We start from the raw sequence: 25185 nt of genomic DNA on the forward strand, positions 1-25185 counted from the left end.
TCTGTACTATTTTCCCCATTCACAAGGTTTGAGTTTACCACGCCTGACAGATGGTCAGACTTTATTACTGGCAAAATATTTCAACAGTGTGATAGCCACAACTGATCCAGTTTGCTCGGACTGTTCATTTTAGAGCTTACACAGAGGGGCTAAAGCTCAATGACTGCAGACTTGTCCAGATCCAGCTGACACACGAGGACAGACCTACACTTTTGTTTGGTTCTTGTTTAGGTCACATTTATTGCTAAATTTCATTGCAACCAAAATGCAATATTCATCACAGCAGAATATCCATCAAAGTTTTACTTCCTGTTTGAGGAAGGGCTCAAAAACCACTTACCCAAATAACACTACAGTGTACGAATCAAAGCTGGAGTTGAACCTCTGCTGCTGGGTAAGTTTATGGGCTCTAGAAAGGAGGACACTTTGAGCCACCATATTGTATTTCCAAACCTGCTTTTGCTGTTTCATATTAAAAATCAGCATTAACCCATGTACACTTCAGGATAAGTTTTCTTTCCCTGACTGTGGATATCAATGAAGGAAACTTCTTTTCCATAGGTTTTACTTGAAATAGAGGCTCATTCTATAAAAAACCCCAATTTCCTAATGAGCAGCTTGGTGAGATTTGCTGCCAAATTACATATTTGACTCTTTTTTTTTTTGGCAATGCTGAATTGCTCATTTATCTCTTGCTGCCCTTAGGAACAAACCAGATGGTCAGTGAGCTAACAGTCAGCTGACATGGGGAGAAGATCCTCTGTCCCAGAATCCACCAACTGCATGTTCCAGGATGTTTGTGCATACAGCTTTGACTACATAACATAACAATTTGTGTATATACCTATATGAATAATTTGATGCAATTCAGTGTGCAGACCCTCCTTTACAAAAATAAAGTGCAGAAGTTACTGACAACCAATTCTCCTCAGCATAAACAAAACCCAGTAAATCTTCTGCAGCATTAAGTATATCCTTTATGAAGTTTTATGTACAACTGGCAAAAACTGGGCCTTCAAGGAAATATTTATATTCATCAGCAGAAATAGTGTAGAAGCTGTAGTAAAAAGAAAGGTTTTTACAGATGTGCCATTTCACACAGTTCTGAGAGCTGTACCTAAGCAGTGGCTTGTACTACAGAGGTGAACTACATGCTTCAGCTTTTACCTCTACAAACAGGACTCTAAAAAAGTATCAGAAAAAAAAAAATCAGAAAACTCTAATTTTCAAATCCTTGCATTTAAAATCCTGGTGGGGTTTTTGGTTGAAAATATAAGTTTTGGTTTCTCTGAACTGACAGAGCTGAAAGAAATCATTAATGTAATAGGCAACATGCAGACTAAATGACCTTAGTTTAGACTTTTATCCAAATACCATATTAGCTTACCTGGGGATTTTTAAATAAAGCATATTTTTGGCTTTTTTCCAAAAACAGAATCTTATTCTCAGTGTCTCGAGTCCAGTCTGATAACACTTCAACAACATTTTCATGGTCTTCAAAAAACCTTTCTGGAGAGACAGAGAAGATAATGTAAGACATTGAAACTGTTTCTGCCCTCTCCTGAGGCTGCAGAAATTCCTGTGTAAGAATAAAATCATTATCTGATTCCCTCACTCAGGGCTGGACAGCCCAGCACTCTTTTCCACTGCACAGATGGGAGCAGAACCTGTCACACACCATAGGAAATTGTGTCACATGGAAGGGCAAAGCAGCTACTGAAGACACTTTATGTAGCTGTGCCATGCTCCTGGATTCCTCCTGAATCTCTGTACTGCTGCTTGAAGACTGCAAGGGATGGAAGCAGTGACCCACCAGGAGCAGACAGTTACACCCATGTATTTCATGGCTTTCTGCTTTTGATTGATTTTGGTTTTTTTAAGGTTTGCAGTACCACAGACTGGGGGGTGGAAGAAGGGATATAGATAAACTTTGGCTAATGAATTTTAAAAATAGTAAAGACTCAATTTATTTGTCCTTTTACTTCTTTACAATGCAATGAAGATTTGCTTTTTGTCAGCAGGAAGAATTCTATGCACTGAAAAAAAAATATTTGGTTTTAAGTAACCATATTTAAAACCAGAAATAGCAGAGTAGGAAAAAACAAAGATAGAACTAATGTCAAGATATGCTGGGTGAACCAGTATATCTGTAGTTATCCTTACCAGGGTTGCTAGAGACCTAATTTCAGCTCTGTCCCCTCTCTCCCCTCTGCTCTGAACCCCACTCCTCCACCCAGAAAAGCCACAGGGTGTGCTGAGGTTAACTGAGGTAACTCCGAAACCACTTCAGTTTCATTTAGATAAAATATATAAATTGCTCAAATAAAACTCCTTTTAAAGGAAAAGGAATTCAGCATAACTTGACAGGTCATTTTGGAGTGTCCCAATCAGCACTTTTCTACAAATTCAGTACTGGGATAGGGAATTCACCCAGCTCAAATTTTCAGCAGAATTTTGGCAGTTTCCTGGGAACAGCCATACTCCCATTCCTGGTGATCAAATCTTCCAATGGCCTAGACTGGCCTAGCATCAGAGGAAGTAACAAAACACACATTTCGTAGGCTTTCTTTAATCCTTGTTACTTTTGACAAGGGTTTAGTACATCCCATCCAACCTCCACCTGGTGAATTAATTAAATTCACAGAATGAGATTAGCTTCAAGACCCATCTGCATGGACACAGTAACTTTTAACACCAACAACATAACACTCCTCATTTAGCAACTGGTAATTCTGCAATGCACTGGAAATAGGAAGCACTATATAAAACCCCAGCAATGGTTTTAAGGATGAACAGTACTTTATACTTCAAGATAGGCATGAAACAATTCTCAGACAGTAACATTAATTTTTGCCACATATATTTTTGTTTGTTCATTTGCTGTACCAAGATTTTCTTGTATGAAAAATATGACTTTATCATCCTCAGGAGGGTCTTTTTACCTAATTTACCTAAAAAAAGTCAAATCTGGATGCCTATTATAAGACTGCAATAGTCTTTATTGCAATAGATTCTGGTACACCTACAGCCCAATGTTACATCACCATCTCACTACTGAGATTATTTGTGATATTTAACATGTATTTAATTTTCAACTGTAGTTTATTTTATTTACAATGATAGTCTTTCAAAATAACCATATATGTAAGACAACCAGTAAAGGATCTTGTGATATAAAAGCAGCTTGGACCTTCAGTTCAGCAAGAATTATTTGCTGCTCAGATTTGCTCCTTAAAGTAAACATAATTTTGTTCTCTTTAATACTAATGTGGAAAGCAAGCAGAAAGATGAAGTGCAGAAAAGTTCTGTCTTTGTGCTGATGGTAATAAAGCTATCTAGAGCAGCCAAGAAGTATACTGACAAAAATAAAGAATGGCTCACATTGTTCTGATTTTGCACAAAATTAACAGCATGTTGCTGTGCATTGGAAGCAGAAGAAAGAACATGTACCATCCCATTCATATTGAAACTGCCTTCTGCAAACAAAAAGGCTCCATCCTTAGCAGACCTGGACCTGGTAATGGATCATGCATCAGGGTTAATAGATTTTTCCTTTTTTCTTGAACAAGATACAAGTTCACTTCCTTCAGTATTTTTCTCCTGTTCTGGCTTTTAAAATAATTTTTATTCATTATGAGAGTAATTCCTTACTATACCAATACCCTAACACTAACCAAAATCACCTAGCATTAGCTGTGACTAAAGTAGCACAACGAATTTTCACAAAAAAAATCCAACCATTTACCCCTATGTTTGTAGCAAACAATCTCCTTGATACCTTCAGTTTTAATTGCATGATGAGAAATTCAAATATCTATCCAGATTATGCAGAAACACAAGTACATTCTTTTTAATGACTATGGAGATTCAGAAACCATATGTTGATTGTGATGTCATCCTAATACTCAGACATGTTTGTCCAAGTCACCCTGGACAAAAAGGGAGCAACTTTCTAAGACAGGAAAACACTCCAAAATTATTCAGTGAGTTTTGTCAGATTTCTAGCATCAAATGACATTTCCAGTTTTTTCTTAGTTAAGATAAGCAGGAACAAAAGAATGCAGCATCATTATCTTAATCATGTAGAAGAACAGATTGGCAGTAAATTTCTGCACCACTCTTACAAGCAGATGAGCATCTCCTTGCTCATGACCAGTCAGGCTTTTTTCCAGTTATTTTAAAATTTCTATTGTTTAATTTAGCAGAATGACTACACCTGGGACTCTTTTAAAGTGCAATATTGATCTTTGACTTTATTTGAGAATTTTCCCATCTCTGCTGGGAGACTGTAAACTGAGAATGTTAAAGGCTGTTTGACAGCTTCCCATTTCTCTAGGTCAAATGTGACTGAAAGAAAGCAGTGGCAATATTCCTTCTCCTTTTGATGTCAATACCTTTTCAGGCTGGCAAATAAAAAGATTCTAAAATATTTCGCAATTAGTGAATACCGTGTTCTCAATGAAAGAAACCTTGAAGCCTTTTTCAAACAAGACTTATGTTGCACAGAACAATTTCTAAGTTTTGCGCAGCTGTTTTCTAGGACCCAGAGGCCAGGTTAATTACTCCATAAGTCATAACTTACCATAAGCAGAGCTGCAGCCCCATCACAGAGCAGTGCCCTGTAAACAGCTACACTTAGAAAAATTATTACCACAAATGAAGAGCATTAGAAATGACTGAAACACTTCTCACAGAGTCTTGTTTAAGGACATTTGTTTGGCTAGTATGTAATACATGCCTGCTGATAGCACTCCAGCACAGCATTGCCTCTTCAAAAAGTGGATTTGAGTACTAGTGTGTTTGGGTTTGTCATCACCTTGAAGTTCACATGGCTCCTTCATTTTGTGTAAAATAAAATAATGGAAATGGTGAAAAGCAAGGAGCCTTCTGCAGGTCACAGCACAGCTGAATGGACTCAATTCTACAGCACAAACACACCTAACATATTCCTGCAGCATCCCTCAGCTTAGAGTCTGTGCTGTTCCAACATCAGGGGACACATGGGCAGGAGAAATGTTGCTATCTTTTCAAGATTGCCGACACTTACCTGATGTTTTAAGATTACCAGCCCTCTATCTATTTGCTATGTGACTGCAGCACTCACCGATCTGCAGCTCAGGGTACGTCTCATACAGACACCAGTCCACATTGCAGTCACAGTGGGTTTTCTCAAAGAGATTGTCCAGAACATCCCGTGCCACCTGGCGCTCATCCACCATCAGGGACTTGGTGCTGTTATCGTTCATGTGCACCTTGATAACAAGCTGAGAACAAAGTCACAGAACTGCCAGTTAATTTCAGGAGCAACAAAAGGACTCGTCTGAATCTGCTAACACAGATAAGAAAGATAAACACTGAAGGTTATTACTGATTCAAAGGCATCCTGTCCCAAAGCAAGCTGAGAGAATAAAACAGCTCCGAATTTTTCACATTATAATTCTCCCCAAAATAAAGATCTTTTCTCTAAAAATAGAATGAAGCCTTGTCCTACTCATGATTTCAGGAAAGGTGAAATTGCTATGAAGAAAAAGCAGAAGTTAATCTCTTCTCTAAATCTACTAGATGTGCAATTAAGGAAAATGCTTGATAGGGAAACCAAGTGCAAAAGGACAGAGTGTCCTTAATGCAAGCTATAAATGTGAAAAATTTCATTTTATACAGAAAAAGAATGGAAGAATCTTGCCATGCCAACAAAATAGCCTGAAATTGGATTGTACTAAGATGGGCCATAGTCCAGCTGTCATCAATAAGAAAACAGATGAGGTCACAGAATATACTGAGTTGGAAGGGACCCATCAGGATTGCTGAGTCCAACTCCTGGCCCTGCACAGGACAAGCCCAAGAGAATTGCTCCATGTGCCCAAGAGCATCTTGAAACAAATGCTTCTTGAACTCTGTCAGGCCTGTGAACACTTTCCAGGAGGGCCTGTTCCAGGCCATTCCCTTGGGTTCTGTCACTGGCCACCACAGAGAAAAAATCCCCTCCTCTTCCCCTCATGAGTTACTAACTGACCAAATTAACCTAAGACACTCGTTACTTCTTTATATGGTGAAGTATTTGTTAAACAAGAAACACAGTGAACTTTCTTCAGAGAGGAACAATGCAAGAAAATGCTGAAGTACCTAAAATGTGATAAAGAACTGGAAGTCCATTATAAGAAGGTACTTAAAATGCTCCATTAGTACTGAAAACAGTAGAATAATTCTCTACAAGGTCTGTACATTGCTGGTGAGTTGGGAGGACTTTCCATATTTTTGTTTAAATAGCTCTTTATTTTAAAATAGAATAAGAAGCTTTGGTTCTGTAGAGACAATCTGTGTAAAAGGTGATGTAGAAGCAGAGTTATGATCCCCAAGAGAAAATCTATACTATCTCTGGAAAGCAGAAACAAATGTAAAAAAAGCCATGAACTTGTTTTGATTCCAATCCTTGTAAGAAGAATCTTCTGTAAAATAAGCATCTGAGGCATAGTGCAGATTAAACAGAAAAAAGAGGTGTTTTACAAGCATAATCTAACATGTTTAAGGCAAAAGGGGATTTATGACTGGTTATAACTGACTGCTCAGAAACATGCATGCAGCTTCCATCTTCACAGAATCACCAAACAGCTGAGATTGAAGGCACCTCTGGTGGTCAATCAGTCCATCATTGCCCAGGCAAGCAGGGCCACCTAGAGACCGATGGCCAGGACTCTGTCTGATGGTTTGTTATCATCTCCAGGGAGGAGATAACAACCTGCCTGGGAAACCTGTGCCAGGCTCACCCATCCCCACAGGGAATAAGTGTTTCCTGGCGTTCAGAGCCTCCTGTATTTCAGTTTGTGCCTGTTGCCCCTGGTCCCATTACTGGGCAGCACTGAAGAGAGCCCAGCTCCATTCTCTTTGCACCCTCTCTTAAGGTTTTTCTAGAGATAGACAAGCACCACATAGATCCCTCTCTGCCCTAGGCAATCTCAGCCTCTCCTCACAGGAGATACTCCTGATCATCTTCACAATATTTTCTGATCATCTTCCACTGGGATGGAACTCTCTTGTGTTTGAAGGAGGTGATCTTTAAATATTGACCAGATGTCTTGATCCCTCCTTCCCATCAGAAGGTGATCTCTAAATATTAACCAGATTTCTTGATCCTTTCTTCCCATTAGGAAGTTCCATATGGGACTCTTCCAAGATCTTTGAAGAAGCCAAAGTCTTCTCTCCTGAAGTCCAAGGCTGTGAACTTGCATTTCACCATCATCCCTGCCCTCTGCTTCTAGTAAAAGAGAGAAAACCAGCTTTCTTGACAATATTTAGTCAATTTAAAACTCAAGAATGACAAAGTAATTCCATTATAGTGACAGAGTCACAAGATTGAACCCACCTTCTACTGTATGGTTACAAATATTCACAGGGGGGAAAGAAGTTGGGAAGACAAAGTCTCCCAAAGAAGAATTGCTAACATTACAAGGAAAAGAGGGTGACCAGTGAGCAGTCATAACTTGAGTTACAGAGCTTTACAAAGTCAACATCAGTGAAATCCTCCCAAGACATTCTCTCAGAAAGAGCATTTGTAGATGAATGTAAAGTGTTCTGTGGGAACCACCTCAAGACTGGACATTCCCAAATTTATTGGAAACTTCCATTCTTCCTGGAAACTCTGCAGGCTCCAACACTTCCCATCTTCTTTGAGCAAGACTGAAAGATCATGACGGTCTTTAGTTCACATCCATTATTCAGAATTACTGAACACTTGCAGCTTCTAATTTGTTGGTCTAAAATAATTTCTATTATGCTAGTTCATTACTACACTGCTGTGGAAAGATTTAGCAAGAAGACCCTCATCAATTTAATAGGGATTAGCTAAATCCACTGTATCCACTATTAAGAAAAGTTTAATACTCCTGGAATCAGCACAGCATAACTCAGCAACATTTTCATGTACACTCTGCTTTCCCTAAAGCAACTTATCAGAACAGTGGGTTTTGCCCCAACACTGAAAAAAAAAGAAAAAGATGCAATGCTTTCCAAGTCCTCTAAAAAATCAGTCCCTTGGCAGTAGCAATTATCCAGAGCCTTCTCTAGAGGTGGATGAGGAGAGTTCAGCAGAGTATCTTTACAGATAAACTATGGAAAAGCCTAGTCATTTTATTAAGAAATTTATAATTAAGAAGAATGTTAACAGATGTTTAGGTGGTAGCTCTTATGGTAGCATTTATTATTTTATGGCTCACCTTTTTAACTTTGGCTTCCTTCAATTTCTCCAATGCAAGTTTAATCTTGTCAGCTTTAGCCTTTGCCTCTAGTTCTTCCTGAAAAGACACAAGATATTTGGTATATTAACTTTCTTGTTAAGTAATCTCAGCAATTTACATTTACTTGAAAAGGGTTGTTCTCGATATTTACATCCTGAAGATAAAGCTTGTTACAGCAACCCTCATACACACAGATAATTTCCAAACTTCTTGACCTAAGATCCTTCAGCCAAAGCTTTGGTTTACAAGTCCCATGCTCCCTGCTGTTGCTCAGCCATATAGTTCCTACATGACCTGTTCCTCAAATGCTACAAAAATGCCTGAAAACTGGACTCTTCTATGTTTCTGTACATACAGCTGATACAAAAGAGAAGGTGAAGGAAGATCCAGCCTCAGTGAAATAGCATTGTGGATGCAGCTGCTTGGAAGAAAACTTGATTCTCATTAGGGTAAGAGAACTAGAATTTAGTAGGATTATACTGAAATAAAGTAGGATTATACTGAAATTTTGGCTTGCAATTACATCACTTATAATTTTATACTCTGTGTTCAGTACATTAATTTACATTAATTCTTTGACTTGCCATATATGATCTCTTACTGCACAGATACCTACTGAGAGGAACACCTCCAATAGTTGGCTTTTATTCTATGAATGGACCTATTCATATTAACACAGTTAGAGCACACAAGTTCATTCCACAGCAAGAATCCCAAAAATCTCAGTATCACCCAGCTCTCCTTTTACAAAGCAGCTCTATCAACAACATGCCTCTCTCTTAACATCAATGACATTTGTGATCCAAGAAGACTCTGGATCCCCAGATGCTAGGAATTTTAGTTACGTGTACCAAATGTAGCACTAGCTGCCTGGTGTTGCCTCTGTGACTGCTGTACAGATTTCCTTTATGCCATCTCTCTTCCAGAACTCTCCTCGAGTCACATTTGGAGTTGGAAAAGCACATTTTGGACAACAAGTGAATGTGGTTCCTGAGGCTGCCTTGGACTCCTCCAGTACTACTGGAGGGTTCAGTTTCTAACTTAACATCCCTATTGCCTCTACTGAAGACTGTCTTGTATTTGCTTCTTTGCTTCTCTGCTGATTTTTGCTGTCCCTGCTGCTCTCTTACTTTCACAGTTTCCTCTGTTTAAAAGGGGTAAGATTTTGTGCTACACTACTCACAGGCTACCAACTTCCAGTCAAGGACTGTGGGAGAAAGTTCCTGTTCTGCTTCCACACAAGATTTCTGTTACCTTCAGCCTCCATTTGCTACCCTGAAGTCATAATTTTTAGTGGTCTTCACACCAAGAGAACTGACTGCAACTCATGGAAGATGCACTTGCAAGAAACTAAGCCTAACTAAGCATTGCCACCACTTCCCTGTCACTGAGATATCATACAATAGCAAAGAAAGGTTATCCTATTCATCCCAAGTTTTGGGGAATGTTCAAGTGTAGCTAAAGTACTCCTGACTGACTGAACTAAACATCTTTTGTTTCATTGCTGCTTCAAGCACATTTCCTGTTATCAAATTCTCCACTATAAATACCATGCAATCAGTTAAAAATATCTCATTTTTTTCTCTGCAGGTGTGGAAATTTGCATTGCTATAGCTCATTAGTGCTTAACTTGGAGAATCCAAAAAAAGCTTCTGTAGTTGAACACAAGCAGTTGCACAAAGGTGGCTGCTGCAGGGAGGCTGATGGTTGTACAGAGGGAAAAGTACACAGCCTCTCACACTCTGACCCTCCCCTTACCACTTCCATGAAGCAAGCAGGAAAAGCAGCTTAACCAAAGTGGTTGAGTGTGGTGTGGGCAGGCTTGCAGATGAAAATTTTAGGCAGATGTAATTCAGGCTTCATCTGCATGTGTTGAACAGAATTCTCCCATTGTATAATCTGTGCAACAGAGTTCTCACCTGACAGCCTTCCTGGTTTCATAAGCTTTGACTTAATGCAGAAAAAGGAAATAAACTATCAGATGCAAAATTTTAGCAGTGTTAGAGAAATGCTTTGACAAGGTACAGGATTTGTTTTCCCACTACAGGATCATCACCACATTTTCTGGATCTTTAAACAGAAGCACATAAAGTCATCATGTCAATAGCAAATGAAGAAGCCTTATTTAGCGTAAGGGCAGTTTTAAAAGAAATGTCAGAGTTGATGGAAAGTTATGAGACAGCTCTATGCTTCCCTCAAAGAAAGGCTGTTCTTTATTTTGGCACACCTAAGGGTTAGAAAATAGGAGCTCAATATCACAGCAGCATTGCGAATCATTAACACTGTTCATATTTGACTGTGGATAACCAGAAATGTTAAACACAACTTCAGCCTTGATTGGGTCAAGAATCACTTATCAAGAATCTGGCTGACAGGAAGGTGGTTTTTGATGACACAAAATACATTCCACTTACTGCTGAATTTCATTTTACTGAGCAGAAATGTCATGTCAAAACAAATACTAATCAAGACAATGAATATTAATTTGAAATTGATTCTTTCCATATTAATTTTAAATGGTTATTACCTCCATCATTCACACTGCAGTCTGTGTAATAGCCCTGTGGGCAGTTTTGTGGACAGTGAGCCACAGTGGATATGCCATTAGTATTTGAATACAACCTGTATCATAAAATGAGGCAAAGGCTGCAGGAAAAGTCAAACCAATGCCTTAATGAGGAAAAGTACTGCTGTTATATTCCTTAGAAATGCTTCTACATCCTGTTCCTATCCTTCTCTGACACTCCCTGAATGTGGAAAAGGACCAGAATATCATTAGAGATCAGTCTCAGAGGAACAGTTCAACTGAGGGAGAAGTGACTTTTGGCTACATATTTTTCATACAGAATTCCAGTTGTGTTTAGGAAGTATATTCTCTTCCCACTCTAAAATCTTGTTTGACCCTCAGGTAATGCACAATGTCAGTTAACAAAGAATTATCTCAGTACAACACTCAATGGAAAGAAATTCATCATGGCTGATTTCAGTGAGCTTTAGATCCCAGCATCAATAAAAATGCTGCCTGGAGGAGAGGCCTGAGGGTCCATAGTCAGGCTCCTGCCCAAAGCAGGATGGCCACCAACATTAGATCAGGTCAGTCATGATTTTGCCTAGCAAAGCTTGGAAAGTCCTCAAAGAAAGGGAATCTGGGATCCCTCTTGATCACCTGTTCCAGTGCTACACCTCCATCTGAAGTAGAAAAAAATTTCCTAATGTCCTCTCTGAGACTACAAAGCTACAATAAGTTATCTGTTGCCCCTTCCATGTTGGTGACCTAACACTGCTATAGAAAAATTTGGCTCCACCAGCTTTGCATCTATCCTTCAGGTATGTTTAGGCTGTCATTAGATCACTCCCAGCCTCCTCTGTCAGACTGGACAAGCACAGCTCCCTCAGCCTGTCCTTGCTGGCCCCTGATCACTGCACGATGGCCTCTGGCCATTCCATCAGCTCTCTGATGGACACTCCAGCATCTCCACATAGCACAGTATTCCAGCAGTGCCAAGAGAAAGGAACAGTAACTCCTTAGTTTGCTGGCCATACTCCTCCCAACAGAGGCCAGCTTCCTCTGCTGAGATGATCTTTCACTCAAGGTTCTTATTCACTGTGGTACCCAGCAGGATCTCCTTTTCAGCAGGGCTGCTGCTCAGCCTGTCCTTTCCCAAACTGCACAAATGGTTATTACACCCCAGGTGTGGGACCTTGTACCTTGCTGGGTTTCAGAGTATTTTGCTGGCCTGGCCCTCATGTTTTAAGTCCCCTTGCACTGAAGGTCTGCCAGTGACCCTGACAGTCAGTGCCCTTAAATAAAAGCTTCTTCAGCACAGCTGCAGGTGGGGTTTTATGTCATCACTCACGTCACAGACAAAAATGTTAAACAATATAAACCCCAGTGCTCATCCCACTTGCTACCAGGCAGCAAATGTCAACTTACTAGCCCTTGAATGGTGAGTCTCAGCCCACCTAACCAGCCACCCTTCCAGACCATACTTGTCAGCTGACAAACCAGATTACTTAGAAGTTTGGTACTTCCTTAAAGATCATGAGTCTATGAAGGAAATGGATAAAACTCATCTTGATAGCATCTCTTCTATATCAGTTGTACTAGGTACATTAAATACTTCAGCTTTTGAAGCTGTTTAGCTGGTATTTTGCAAATGTTGATATTCCTTTAGGACACAAAGTGAACTATTATTTTTGAGGTGCAGAAAAATGGCAAAGCTTCTCCCATGTTTATGAGTTTCATTCTTCAAACAGTGTTGAAAGGCCCTGAGCATCAAATGAAGCTTTATCTAGTGAACCACTTTTTATGTCATCAGACATATCCAATTTTCTGTTCCTTTTGCTAAATATGTCTGCTGTATGATTCCAAACCCAGGGGCAGCAGTGATGTTGAGGTGATTCATATTCAGTTCACATGGGCTTTTAAACAGCAATGAACTGACCACAGTTTTAAGCAAAACCAAGTGACACTTCTCATGTTCCCTAAAATATTTCCATTCCCTAAATGTAAACACCTTCTCTCAATCATAATTGCTGTCAACATGAATACTGAAAGAGATATATTTGTGTATTTCAAGATTTCAGATTCATTTTTTGGGGGGCTGCATCACTCTTTTAATGCCTTCTCTTCTCACAGGGCTGTGAGAGGAGAGAATTCTCACATTATCTGCCTCCCTGAAACCTCATGTCAAAAAAATACTACAAATATCACATTTTATTTCAGTTGTTAGAACAGCTCTGTAAGAAACACTAACATGAAGGAGGTTGTGGTAAGTCTGAAATTTTAGATACAGGTAAACCAGCTGCTCTATTTATATCTATTTATATACTATCTAACTATTTATGACTATAAATAGTTATAAATAGTTACCTACTGATAACTTTGACATCTTCTAAGAGCATTTGTCCCCTATTGCAGATAGTTTCCATTACTTTCTTTCAAAGGCAAACCAAGAAGAGCAGTAATTCCATGTCAGGACCACGAGAGGTATCTCTTGTGCTTTGTGCTTGTCCCTGGACCTGGCCACCTAGCAAATGTTGAGTTTTCCACAAATTAACTGCTTTTCCTATTTAGGCCAGGGATGGAGCTGGGAAACATCCACAGAATTTTCTCATCAGTACAAATAGCACAGACTGCAATTAACACACATAGTGACATCTTTACCAAGTGGAGATCACTGGCCATGCTTTGCACTGATGCCAAAACTAAGCTCTCTATAAGATATTAACTGATCAGTGCTTCTTAAAAGAATTCAGTGATAGATTTCTGTTACAATAAACCATTTGCAATGATTATGCCTGTATTGGGCTATCAAAATGATGATTAGAAAGATGAAAGAATGGGCAATAGGTCAAGGAACAGGCAGAAACTGCTGAGGCCACAACAGTAGAAATGTCACTCCAGAGTTCATTCACATTTCACCATTACAGAACCTTCCCAAGATGCATCTACCTGGGAGATCCACTGGTGTTCCAGTGCCAAATACCACTTGCAAAATGACAAGAATGTTTAAAATAAGGTTTGACTCAGACTTACCTGAGTAAGTGGCTCAGGAGGAGGTGGTGGTGGTGGTGGTGGAAGTTCTGGTTCAGGGTCTGGTGGTGGAGGGGGCAAATCATCCACAGGCTGTCCAGTAATAGTAACATAGGGACTAACTTTAGAATAAATGTCATCATTCAAGCCTGTTGAAGGCAGAGTGACTGCACTTTGCTGGTTGCAAGAAGAAGTTTTCTGGGCTTGTAAAGTTTTCTGTTCAACATCATTAAGGTCTGCTACAAGGTCAGCCATTAAAGCATCCAGGTCTTGGTCCTCTAGGGAATTTAGGGATTCTGTAAAGAGAACCACACAATGTGTCAGAGAGTGAGGGCAATGCAAAGCACTGTTTCCAGTTCAGCAGAGATTAAACTGCAGAAGGCATGGTTACATGGTCATAGGAAAGGAAACAACATTTTACATGGGTTCAAGAAACAAAAGTGCTTTTGAAACAGTCATTAATCTGCTCACACTGAAGTTCAGAGTACCAGGAACTCTGGGAATACAAACTAAACAGGACAGGAAGCTTCAGTTCCAGTGGCACAGTCTCAGGCCCTTATGATGTTACAAACACGGCCCTGATCCAGCAAGGTCACTGGGTACATGCTTAGTGATATGAATGCAAGGAATTCCATGAGCTCCCATTAGGCTGTAAGCACAATACATAAATGCTTAGCAAGTTCTGGAACAACACACAACAAACCTTGTAACTGAGGCCTAGATCAAGAGTATCTCCATATATTGTTGCTGTTCTACAACTCAAAATGAAGCAGAATCAAAGAATATTAAGAGACAAGAAACTGCATGGTATCATCTGCAGCACCAGCAGTAATTGTGTGATCTGTGACATAAGCTTTTGAGGCTCCTTTAAGCAAGGAACAAACAAAAAAGTCTCTTTTAAAAGTGACTAATAAACCAGATAGAAACATTGTAACTTTTTCTTTCTGGTTTCTACTCTGACAAAGTAGAAAATAAAATCCTATACCAGAACTCCACATGTAATTTGTGGTTGTTTCAACTAGCCATGGTGTAAAGATACAGAGTCAGCGGTTTAAATATCTTTAAAGAGTCCAGTTAAGAAATAAATAAACAAATAACTCGGAAAACATTTAAGTGAGATTTTGAGAGGGATGGAGGTCACTGAATTACATACTCAAAAATGCTAATATAGTTCAATAATATAGTCATGAGACTAAGTGTGAACATGTCACTAGGCCATCTCAGTTTACTCTGCTCTCCCTGTTATGTCAATATAGTATTTAATAAGTTTTTTTTTACAGTGGGAAAGTTGGCTTATGATCCTCTCTATTAACATAGTTCTACCCTCTTTACTGATAGAGTCTTTAGGAAGCCCAACAAGGAACTGATCCTGGGAAAAAACCAAATCAGGCTAATGCAAACCACCAGCCCTCAGTCAAAAAACCCCAAAAAACCCCCAAAAAACAACCCAAAAAATCCAAAACGCAATCACAAACAAAATCAAAGGAAGGGTTTTTACTTATAACTCAGATAAATCCCCTCATTTGATTTACCACACAGCCTCAGCAAGCAGCTGTACATGCAAAAGAGACAGTGCAAACCAAAATGAGAATAAGCACTTAAAAGTGGAAGCAGCTGAAGCTGACACTTCCACTGGACAGAATTGCTTACGCAGCTCTGACATCACACTGAGGAACTTTGTCTTTCTCCAAGTTAAATCCTTACATTAAAAAGGTTACATTTCAGAAAGTTATTTGGGAGACTTTTCAAGTTTGTTTTCCTCTACACTCAGACGTTTTTAAAAGTCTGACTTCTATTTAAACTGAGTAATGTCCCAAAAAAATTGTTCCCTTTGAAGTTTCCTAAATTGAGACACAAAAATATACCTCCCCCTCCAGCAAAACAGGGTTCTTTTGTTTGGTTTGGGGTTTTTGATCAAGGGTATATAAAGATTTTCTTCTCATTTGTTGCTGTGAGGTATTTTAAGCAAGTATAAAAGGTAAGAAAGAGTCCATTCAGCTACTTACCATTTAAATCTTTAAAACCAACTGTAAAGCTAAATTCATTGTTGGACACTTTGGGGCATGGAGGTGGTACAGTCTCCACTCCTAAACTCTGTTAAGGTAGAAGAAAAACAGGTATCTGATGATACTGTAATGGTAATTACTACTACATTACATTAACATTTGAAAACCAATTACCTGAATTTGTCTAATGAAATAAATTCTTTTTCAATAACAGAATGGCATGCACTGGTTTCTGAGATTATGTTGGACTGGAAGACTACCTAGGGCCAGCACAAGGGCTCAAGCACTGTGTCACAGTCATGGCAAGGGAGTTGCTGCTTCTCAGCGCAACGTTGACGGCAGCAACTCCTGTCAGGCACCACCTGGGTGTGGTGTGGAGAACTGGACTGTTTCTAATCGAGACAGAGGGCAAAGCCAGACTGATTTTCAGCTTCCCTGGGTTTTTTGAAGGGGAGTGTGGAAAGAGTTTAGCTGTGTACACATTTGAGCCACAGTGTCATTCTCTTTCCAGAGTGCTTTACTTACTAATATAAATGAAACTTAGCTGTTGCTTCCTCCTATTGGTTGAAAAGAACCAAAACCCAAATACAACACACAAAACCCCATGCTACTGCAATGTAAACTGCAAACCTGTGTAAATGGAGATTCCTAGTTTGCAGCAGAAAAGGCCAATTCTGAATTTTCATTTCTTTTTCAGCCCTGTTATACCATGTAAAGGTATCTCTGCGTGCTTCTATCATTTACACTTACTTTAGGAACTGATAGACTGGTGAAAAAGTGTGAAAAACTATCTACAGTCTTGTTTTGAAAGTTAAGAGTCTGAGGGAATTAACAGATCCAGTTCAGCTAACTGAAAGTCTTCAGGCTTTCAGACACCCCTGCCTGCTTCTCCCACACCATGCTGATGTGAGATGTGATGGCAGAACTTTAGAGAGGAGGAGAAGCCTGTCCCAGTTTCAGGATCACCCCGTCCCACCAAGAAGTGCACCGGGGAGCTCAGAGACAAGAGACTCACTCTCTTACACTCTTTGCATCACTGCACTTGTAACACAGCTGTGCCCAGTCTGAGGAGGTAAAATTTATCACAAGCAGTCTTTTGTTCTTTTGAAGGCATAATAATGAAATGAGATTATCATAAATCCCACCACAGAAATATAAATACATAAAATAAATATGCACATCTACAAATAGTCCTAAAGAGCAGAAAGGCTACTGAGGGACAAGGTATTGTGATATGACAGCTAACAACACCATGTGAAATCTTGGCTTTCACCCAGTTTAAACACAATTTCTGTTCTGTGCCTCAGAATTATTGGTATTTATTTTGTCAAGCACTGGCATTCACCAAGAAGAAAGACCCCCTCCAAACAGGGGCTGTAACCAAACTCACACATCCAAGATGACAACTTAAGTGTTTTCAATCATTCATTCATTAAAATATGACAAATATATTCTCTTTGTAGATTTTTTTTTCTAGAAATAAAAACTCTCCTTTCATCAGCTTTTACAGGAAGTATTTCATGATTAGAGCTTTAGAAAATGGCTCATGCTGTTTTATACTCTCAAGAGTGTATTCTGCATTGGGAACAAAATCTCCATGAATTCTTGAATGCCACTCTCACTGCAGCTTAATATTTTGCCATATCTAAAGAATCCTTTAAACATATATTCAAAATGTTGCTTTCATTTCCAAAGTTCACATTTGACACTTAGGCTACATCCCATTTACCCATGTATGCTAAGCATTCATACCTGAAAATTCAGACTCAAACTCTTCCTGCTTTCACAGAATCCTTTAATTTCTTTGGATCAAATCCAGAGGAGTTTAAATTACTGGGCTGTTTTTTTCTTTTTTTTTGTTTTTTTTTTTTTGGTTTTTTTTTTTTGGTTTTTTTTTTTTTTGTTTGTTTTGGTTTTTTTTTTTTCCAGAAAATGTCTCTCACAAGCATTAGATCTCTTTAACAACCTACCCTGTACTGATATTACCTTATTCTTTGGGCCACTTGTTTTAACTTTCAAGCAAAGAAATTTAGTTGAAGGTTTACCACAATAGTGTAACTGCATTTATTCAGAGTGGAAGTGCATGAAAAATGTAGAATAGTTCCCTCTTTTCTCTAACACATAATAGCTACTTTTCTAATCCTGATGGAAAAAAAAATTATTTACCTGAGTCAGCATGTCCATCTCCCCAAGTAAATTGCTGAACATTTCATCTATATCATCACAGGTTTGCTCCATCTAAAAAAAAAAAAAAAACAAATCACAAACAAGAAGTTCATTTCAGTTAACTTCAAAGCCACTAATGGCCGAAAACAGGAGATACACAATGCTCTTTTATATTGTGTTCACAAATAACTTTAAAACAATTGCTCATGACTTGCAAAACCCTGAATCTATACCTTAGAAGTATCTACTAACAATTCAGAACCCTTATGCTGTACATGCTAAAACACACACTTCAGATCTATGCTCATAAGAAGTTCCAACTACCTCCTTTTATCATTTGCATTTCATACAAAGTCATCTGCTAATAAACCATGGTTGTACCTTAAACATAAAAAAATGCAGCCTGTGAGAGACAGAGAGAGCGAAACAAAGCTTGATGTTGAGAAATTTCTGAACATTTCATCTTGAAAGCCTTTTTTCTTTGGCTTAGATGAATAATACTACAGGAATTTATTGGGCATTATCAGGTTATGGTTACATGACCAACTTTTTGGCTCAATATTTCTCTGTTTTTCTTTCAATTATTACTGCACTGAGAGAACTGCAGTCTTACCTAATCTCAAGAGATGTGAGGAAGCACACTGAGACAAGGAGAAGGGGTACATGCTGCCTGACCATCGATGGCAGCACTTGCTGCAAGAGGGCAGTGTGAGGACAGGATCCCACAACAGCGGTGCTCAGCTGTGGGGAAGGCACAGCTCCTGCAATAATCTCCTAAAAATCCTAATAATCTCCTAATAATCTCTGTAATAATCTCCTCCTCATAAATCTGTTCCTTTGCAGGGAAAGAAGCAGTGTAAAAGGGTATCTGCCATGGAATGCTACCAGAGACCAGGACTAAAAACATCATTTTATGAAGAGGCTCAAGCCTGCAAAGGATTGAGAATTGTGGTACTAAACACATAAAACCAGGGGTCAAACTAGGGCCAAACTTTGAACTTGCAAGTCGTTCTATCAGTTCTCTGGTGTTGTGTGCAGCTGTATTGGATTTTGTGAAGAGGTTTGGGTGATAAGGGGGCATGGCTGCAGTGGTGACTTCTGTGAGAAGGAAGTTCTCCCCATGTCAGACAGCGACAGGAGTTCGTGGTGGCTCCAAGACTTGGTGCTGGCCAAAGCTGAGACCATTGGCAATGCTGGTGGCACCTCTGTGGCCTTAGGAAAGGGTAAAAAATGCTGCACAGCAGCTGTGAAAGAAGAGTGGGCAAATATAAACAATATAACCCTGCAGACCCCAAGGTCAGTATCGAAGGAGGGAGAGATGTCCCAGATGCTGGAGCAGAGATTCCCCTGCAGGCCATGGTGAAGCCCATGGTGAAGCAGGTTGTCCCCGCAGCCCATGAGGGACCGTGCCAGAGCAGATTTCCACACCGCAGCCTGTGGAGGTCCTCCTGCCCTGAATGAAGATGAGGGCCACGGTGTGCCACACTGAAGCAGGCTCCTGGAAGGAACTGCAGTTTGTGGAGAGGACCCCACAGAGCACAGGTTTTCTGGCAGCACCTGTTACCCCGTGAAGGACCCACACCAGAGCAGGCTGCCCCTCTAAGACTCCACCTTGTGGGAAGGATCCAGGCTGGAACTGCTGCTGAAGAACTGCAGCCTGGGGGAAGGTCCCAGGTTGAAGAAGTTCATGAAGGACTGTCTCCCTTGGGAGGGTCCCCATGCTGGACCAGGGTAAGAGGAAGGAACAGCAGAAATAAAGCATTATGAACTGACTGCAAACCCCACTCCCCATCCTCCTGTGCCACTTGAGTGGGAAGAGGTAGAAGAGTTGGGAGTGAAGCTGAACCTGGGAAGAAGGGAAGGGTGGGGTGAAGATCTTGTTCATTTTTTATTTTGCAGTATCCTACCATCTTATTAACTGGAAATATATTAATTTAATTTCCCTATGTTGAGCCTGTTTTGCTCAAAGGTAGTTGGCAAATATCTCCCTGTTCTTACCTCAATCCATGAGCTTTTCATAGTAATTTCTCTCTCTGTTCTGCTGAGGAGGGGAAGTGATAGAGCCCTTGGTAAGCACCTGGTAGCCAGCCAAAGGCAACCAACCACAGCACCTTACAAGATGAGAACCCGGCTGGTGCAAGAAAGCAATCAACTGAGGACAATTCTAATGACTATAAAGACTGGTAAGAAAAGAAAACCAGCAAGTTTCCTGTTCTTCAGTCTTAATGTTTTTCCTTTAATAGAGCATCTTGATTCATGTAACTATTCCATGGATAAATAATAAAGGTCACTAAACCCTAAAATAAGTATCTGCTTTCTGAGAGTTGTGATGTAACTAAACAAGGCACAGACAACCAAGAACTGAACTTTCACATTTCTTTCATATCCCAGAAATAAAAGACTTAAAGATTTGGGAAGTGGATACTCTTAAAGACATTTTAATAGGATGTGGTTGACAGAGTTGAGGGCAATCCTAGCCCAGACGTGGAAATTGTACAGCTCTGCCCAAGGAACAGACATCACACTGCACTGAGTGTGTGGAGAGTTAAAGTCAACTTATCTGCTTCCTTTCCAGCTGACACATCCACACTGGATGGCTCACTCATGCTCTGTATCACGCTTCTCACACAGAGCCTTGTACACAACATCCTGGTTTTGTAGACTCAGCTGTATGCTGGTGGCATATCATTACTGAATCTTAATTCATTTATTTGGATCAACAGCTGTGTAGCTTCCTACACACCTGGCACTTGGAGAACCAATTTTCATAGAAAGGCTAGATCAAATGGCACTTATTTGATCAGGCAGAGTGAAGATACGTTTGTTATGTGACAAAAAATGGTACAGCAGTTCATACTGACAAGTATCTCATCAGTGTTTAAATAGTGCTGAATAATTTTATGTTTTCCTGTTTTCTGATTTAGGAGATGAAAATATCTTCTAAGGAAATCTTATCAGTTCCAGTAGATTTTTTTAAGCACTAGCTACATCAACTTTCAGGAAAAGATCCCCATACAAGTTCTTTTGACAAACTGAAATCCTCCTTTACTATATTTTTACAGAATAGAAATATAAAAATGGCAAAAAATTTACTTGAGTTGTAACCATTTGCAAGTTCTTATCATGAGGAGTAGTAAGAACTGTCTAAAAGGGTAAAAATCAAACCTAAGGACCCTCTTCAGTAATTAACAACATAAACAAAAAAGATAAAGTCATGTTGTCATCAAGCCACTGCCTGTACTGGTATTTTATTTTCTCTTGAATTTTTGTTGATTTGGTTTAGGAAGACAAAATTGTTATCATAATCAACAAAAATGCTGAAAAATTTTTTGTTAAAATACATTGAATGATCTATTAAATTAGTATAAGAACTCTACATATTCACCAAAGATCTTGCCAGGAGCTAAAACAACTTAAGATAGTAATATGAGTCCACCATGAAATGGAGTTGCAGAAGACTGTCCATACACTCTTCTTCTCTCCACTTATATCCATTTCTTTTACTTCACTGCCACAATAGAAAGAAAGAGATAAGAAAATTTGCAGATTTGCAAATTATCCTGTTGGATGTTGCTGCATTTTGGATCAGTAAATTTTTCTGAATTTTACAAATAGCCTTGAACTTATTCAAACCAGAAATTCAGGGTGAAATGTGTAGGTGTATTAACAAAACAAAGGAAAATATTTAGCAAAGTGCCCAGAAGAATACTGAGCTTCATACCCAGTCCTACTCTACTGCAATTTTTCCATCAGGTTCTTCTTTATTCTGTATTCATACTAAGAACTCTTAAAATCACTACTGACTACAATAAATCAAACAGAAAAAAACCCTAACCAAACAGAACAGTACTTTGTTTCCCAGACTATGCATAAGATTTTAAGCAGAGAAAAAAAGTTAAAGAGCCATGTCATGTAAGTGAGAAAGAAAAAAGAGAAGGAAGAGAAAAAAAAAACAGAATTTAAAAAAATGAAGAAATTGTGGCTGTCACAAAAAAAAAACAAAAAAAAAAAAAAAAAAAAACCAACAAAAAAAACCCCAACCTCAAAAAAACCCAACAAAAAACAAAACACCAAAAACCCCAACTGATGCCTTCTGGACAGTAGCACACTTAAAAGTACTCCTTGTTTTTTATTTCTGCCCTTTTCACATTCTCAAATCTTCACTAAACTCCTATAAAAAACTTTTTAAAAAATTTTATTTAATACTCCTATCTTTTTCATATCTAAGAGATTGGGACATTTTCTCTTCAACTTCCTATTCTAACTACCAATGAGTCTCACTTTTAGTTTATGTAATATATAAATATTGACTCATTAATTCACCCTACTATTTAACAGAAGTCCTGCAGAGCCACTGGATCTATTAATTTTTTTTACCTTCCCAATTTAGATCGGAAATTGAATTGTTTGATAGAATCTTTAACACTCCACAGGAAGAGTAAAATAAGTGGTACAAAATTCACCCTGCTTTAAAAAAAAACAGAATCTTTTTAAAAATGAAATGAAATCTGAAAAAGTGACCATATAGTGTACATAAAAAAAACCCCAGATATGGTACTATACCAAGCAGAGTTTGAACTGTCAGTATTTTAGAATCTTGTTCTGAGAAATACTCAAAGCTAGCCCCTGCTCACAGGAAAATGAAATTACACAGGAAGTCACACGGTAAAAAGGCTTCTGCACTGGGGAAAGCACAAAGTCCTGCGAAACTGAGCAGCAAACACCGACAACATCATCATCTCTGCAACTCAGTAGAGCTGGTGCAGTTTAACCAAAGGGCTACAACAAAAAAGGAATGAGAAACCCCATGATGTCAGAGGATAAAGACTTAGAGTGGATTTTTGCTATGAACAGTATCAGGAAGCAGCCCACTTAGTGATCTGGTGAGCTGGTGTGTTACAGACACACTCGTTACATTCAAAGTATTGTTGCTATTCTTAAACTGCCACATACGTAAATAGCAGAGATAAAAATACATGAAATATATTTGGACAAGTCACACAGAAACATCAAAAGCACAGCTTCAGGTCCTAGTCTCTGCACTACAGAGTGTAAATGTCAGAGTACCAGCACCACCAAAATGAACAGTTTGACTACCCAGGTGACCACCAACAGCACAGCAACCTCCTGCTATTGCTTAATGCTTAAATGCTTTCTGGAGTGGAATGAAAAAATCTTTAATATTTTAGAGACACTCCCTGAGGAGTAAATTGCTCAAATCAGAGATTCATCCTTATATACTACAAACTACACAAAGTAGATCATACCACAGCAAAGAGAGAAGATGGAGGAAAACTAGGGAGGCATGATGAAAGTGACATAGTCCCACCATAAAGTGAAAAGCTGGAAAGAGAATAAATGATTGTCACAGAAAGCAGATATGAAACTAGTGTGATTAAAAAAATGCACCAAAACCTAGGGGAAAGTTACTGAGGCACTATTTCATCCTGACATACAACACAAATTCAATGGGGTATTAAATGAAAGTCCAAATAACTGTTCCAGGGAAACACACAAGGTGTAACCGTGAAACTTATCATCAAAACTGGTGAGTAAGCAAGATGAGGAGTTGGTTTTCTCTACGTGCAGTTGTAGCTAGAAGTGTTAGCACAGCAGAGAGCTTCAGGCAAGGATGATGAACCTCATGATTTAAGACCTAAAATAAAGACTCCACCAATTTGGAACCAGAGTAAAGCTTTCACGACAGACAGGTTACCCCAAACCTTCCAGCATGAGATTTTTTGCCTCCTTCTGAAGTACATGATGCCAGCCACTGCTGGGGATAACCTTCTGGCCAGATGGACTGCAGGTCTGAAACAGATCTAACTAGGCTCCTCACAGTGATTTTACAGCTAGATGCCAAGGAAAATCTCATACTACCCACATCTCTCATATACCTAAATGAGGCAGGATGGAAGTTCCTTAACCAGCTATGTCATCACATCTAGTAAAAAATCCTTAACAGATATTTAGGCCCACTTTTATGAAGCAAAGTACAAAAGAACATCCGTCTCTGCAGACTCCAGCCTAGAGGAACATGATCCAATCAGTTACTAATTCTAGTAGATACTACAAATGGAAATTGAAGTTTTGGACTGGTACAACGGAAATGGTAGCTGGCCTCCATGTTTCAAAATCACAATCAGATTTGGTAATTAGAATGTTGACTTTCCTCTTTCTTACGTACATGACATGGCCCTGTAACTCTCTTCTGCTTTAACACTAGCTCATATTTTGAAAAGCATGGATCAAAAGCAATTAGACTGCTTCCAGCACCGTAGTTGCCTATCACTGATAAGCACAGTATTTTCCAATAAAAAGCTTGCACACACTGATAATTCTGAAAGCAGTTTTTTGCTAATATTCACTATTCTTCTGGGAAATGTGGTGTGCCAATAACTGTAGGCTTATCTGCAGCTGAAGTTACACTGCACATTTATCTCAGGGATGGTGTGACATGCTATAACTCCATTCATGAGGGAATAAAAGTGACACACTAAAACACAAGTAGCTTCAGGAAGACTGTACAACTGCAAAGTATCCTTATTAGATAATAAATACATGAAATTTGGCTTTGGATTAACATTAAAGTGGTAGATAAATACAATCAAGAGAGTCCTACTCTAATGTTAACATGGGATACTAGAGCTCACATTCTACTAATTCCAGAATCACCTACCCAGAGGTAAACACAAACATTGTTAGATAAAAGCACCCCAGACTTACAGATCCTACTCATGTTTCACATAAATTTTAATTATGTCATTTGTACAATTAAACCTGTTGAAAACTTGTTCATTTTTTTGCCATTTTGGAAATACACAGACAGGAACAAATCTACAGTGAGCACTGATTTTGGAAAAAGTCTTTATTAGTCTAAAAGTCCCAGATTTCACAGACCTGAAAACTACACTGTTTCACTTAAATTATGGCAGCAGTTGTATTTGACGCTTATTTGCCAAGATGATAATAATAAACACTACAGGAACTCCTATGCCATCTTTTCCAGTGATATTTGAGTACTCCATTTTCAGAGAGAGAGACACAGGGGGTGAGGAGAGACAGGCAGACATTTAATATATTGGTAAAGCACCACAGGATGTTGAGTGTAGGCCATCCTCCAGATGCTGCAGCCTCAGCATCCATCACCTCTGTGATGGATCCCCACCTTCCCCCCATGCACTGCCCCAAACACAATTTTTTTTTTTTTAACAGCCTTGTCAAGAGTGGTGTCTGGGAGAAGCAG

At 39.1% G+C, this 25185-nt stretch overlaps 1 protein-coding gene across 2 annotated transcripts in view; it reads right to left on the reverse strand.

The window, feature by feature from the left end:
* The window catches only part of APBB1IP (amyloid beta precursor protein binding family B member 1 interacting protein), a 63839-nt gene that overhangs the window by 31376 nt on the left and 7278 nt on the right, over nucleotides 1–25185 (reverse strand). For both annotated transcript variants that reach the window (XM_058030750.1, XM_058030748.1), the window contains exons 2-7: nucleotides 17940–18011; nucleotides 15774–15861; nucleotides 13771–14063; nucleotides 8211–8288; nucleotides 5105–5264; nucleotides 1388–1509 (exon numbers count right to left, since the gene is read on the reverse strand). In XM_058030750.1, the coding sequence (XP_057886733.1) occupies nucleotides 1388–1509; nucleotides 5105–5264; nucleotides 8211–8288; nucleotides 13771–14063; nucleotides 15774–15861; nucleotides 17940–18011 (813 nt within the window). The remainder of the gene's footprint in view (nucleotides 1–1387; nucleotides 1510–5104; nucleotides 5265–8210; nucleotides 8289–13770; nucleotides 14064–15773; nucleotides 15862–17939; nucleotides 18012–25185) is intronic.

The sequence above is a fragment of the Melospiza georgiana genome, chromosome 1 (genome assembly GCF_028018845.1).
Source record: "Melospiza georgiana isolate bMelGeo1 chromosome 1, bMelGeo1.pri, whole genome shotgun sequence".
NCBI lineage: Eukaryota > Metazoa > Chordata > Aves > Passeriformes > Passerellidae > Melospiza > Melospiza georgiana.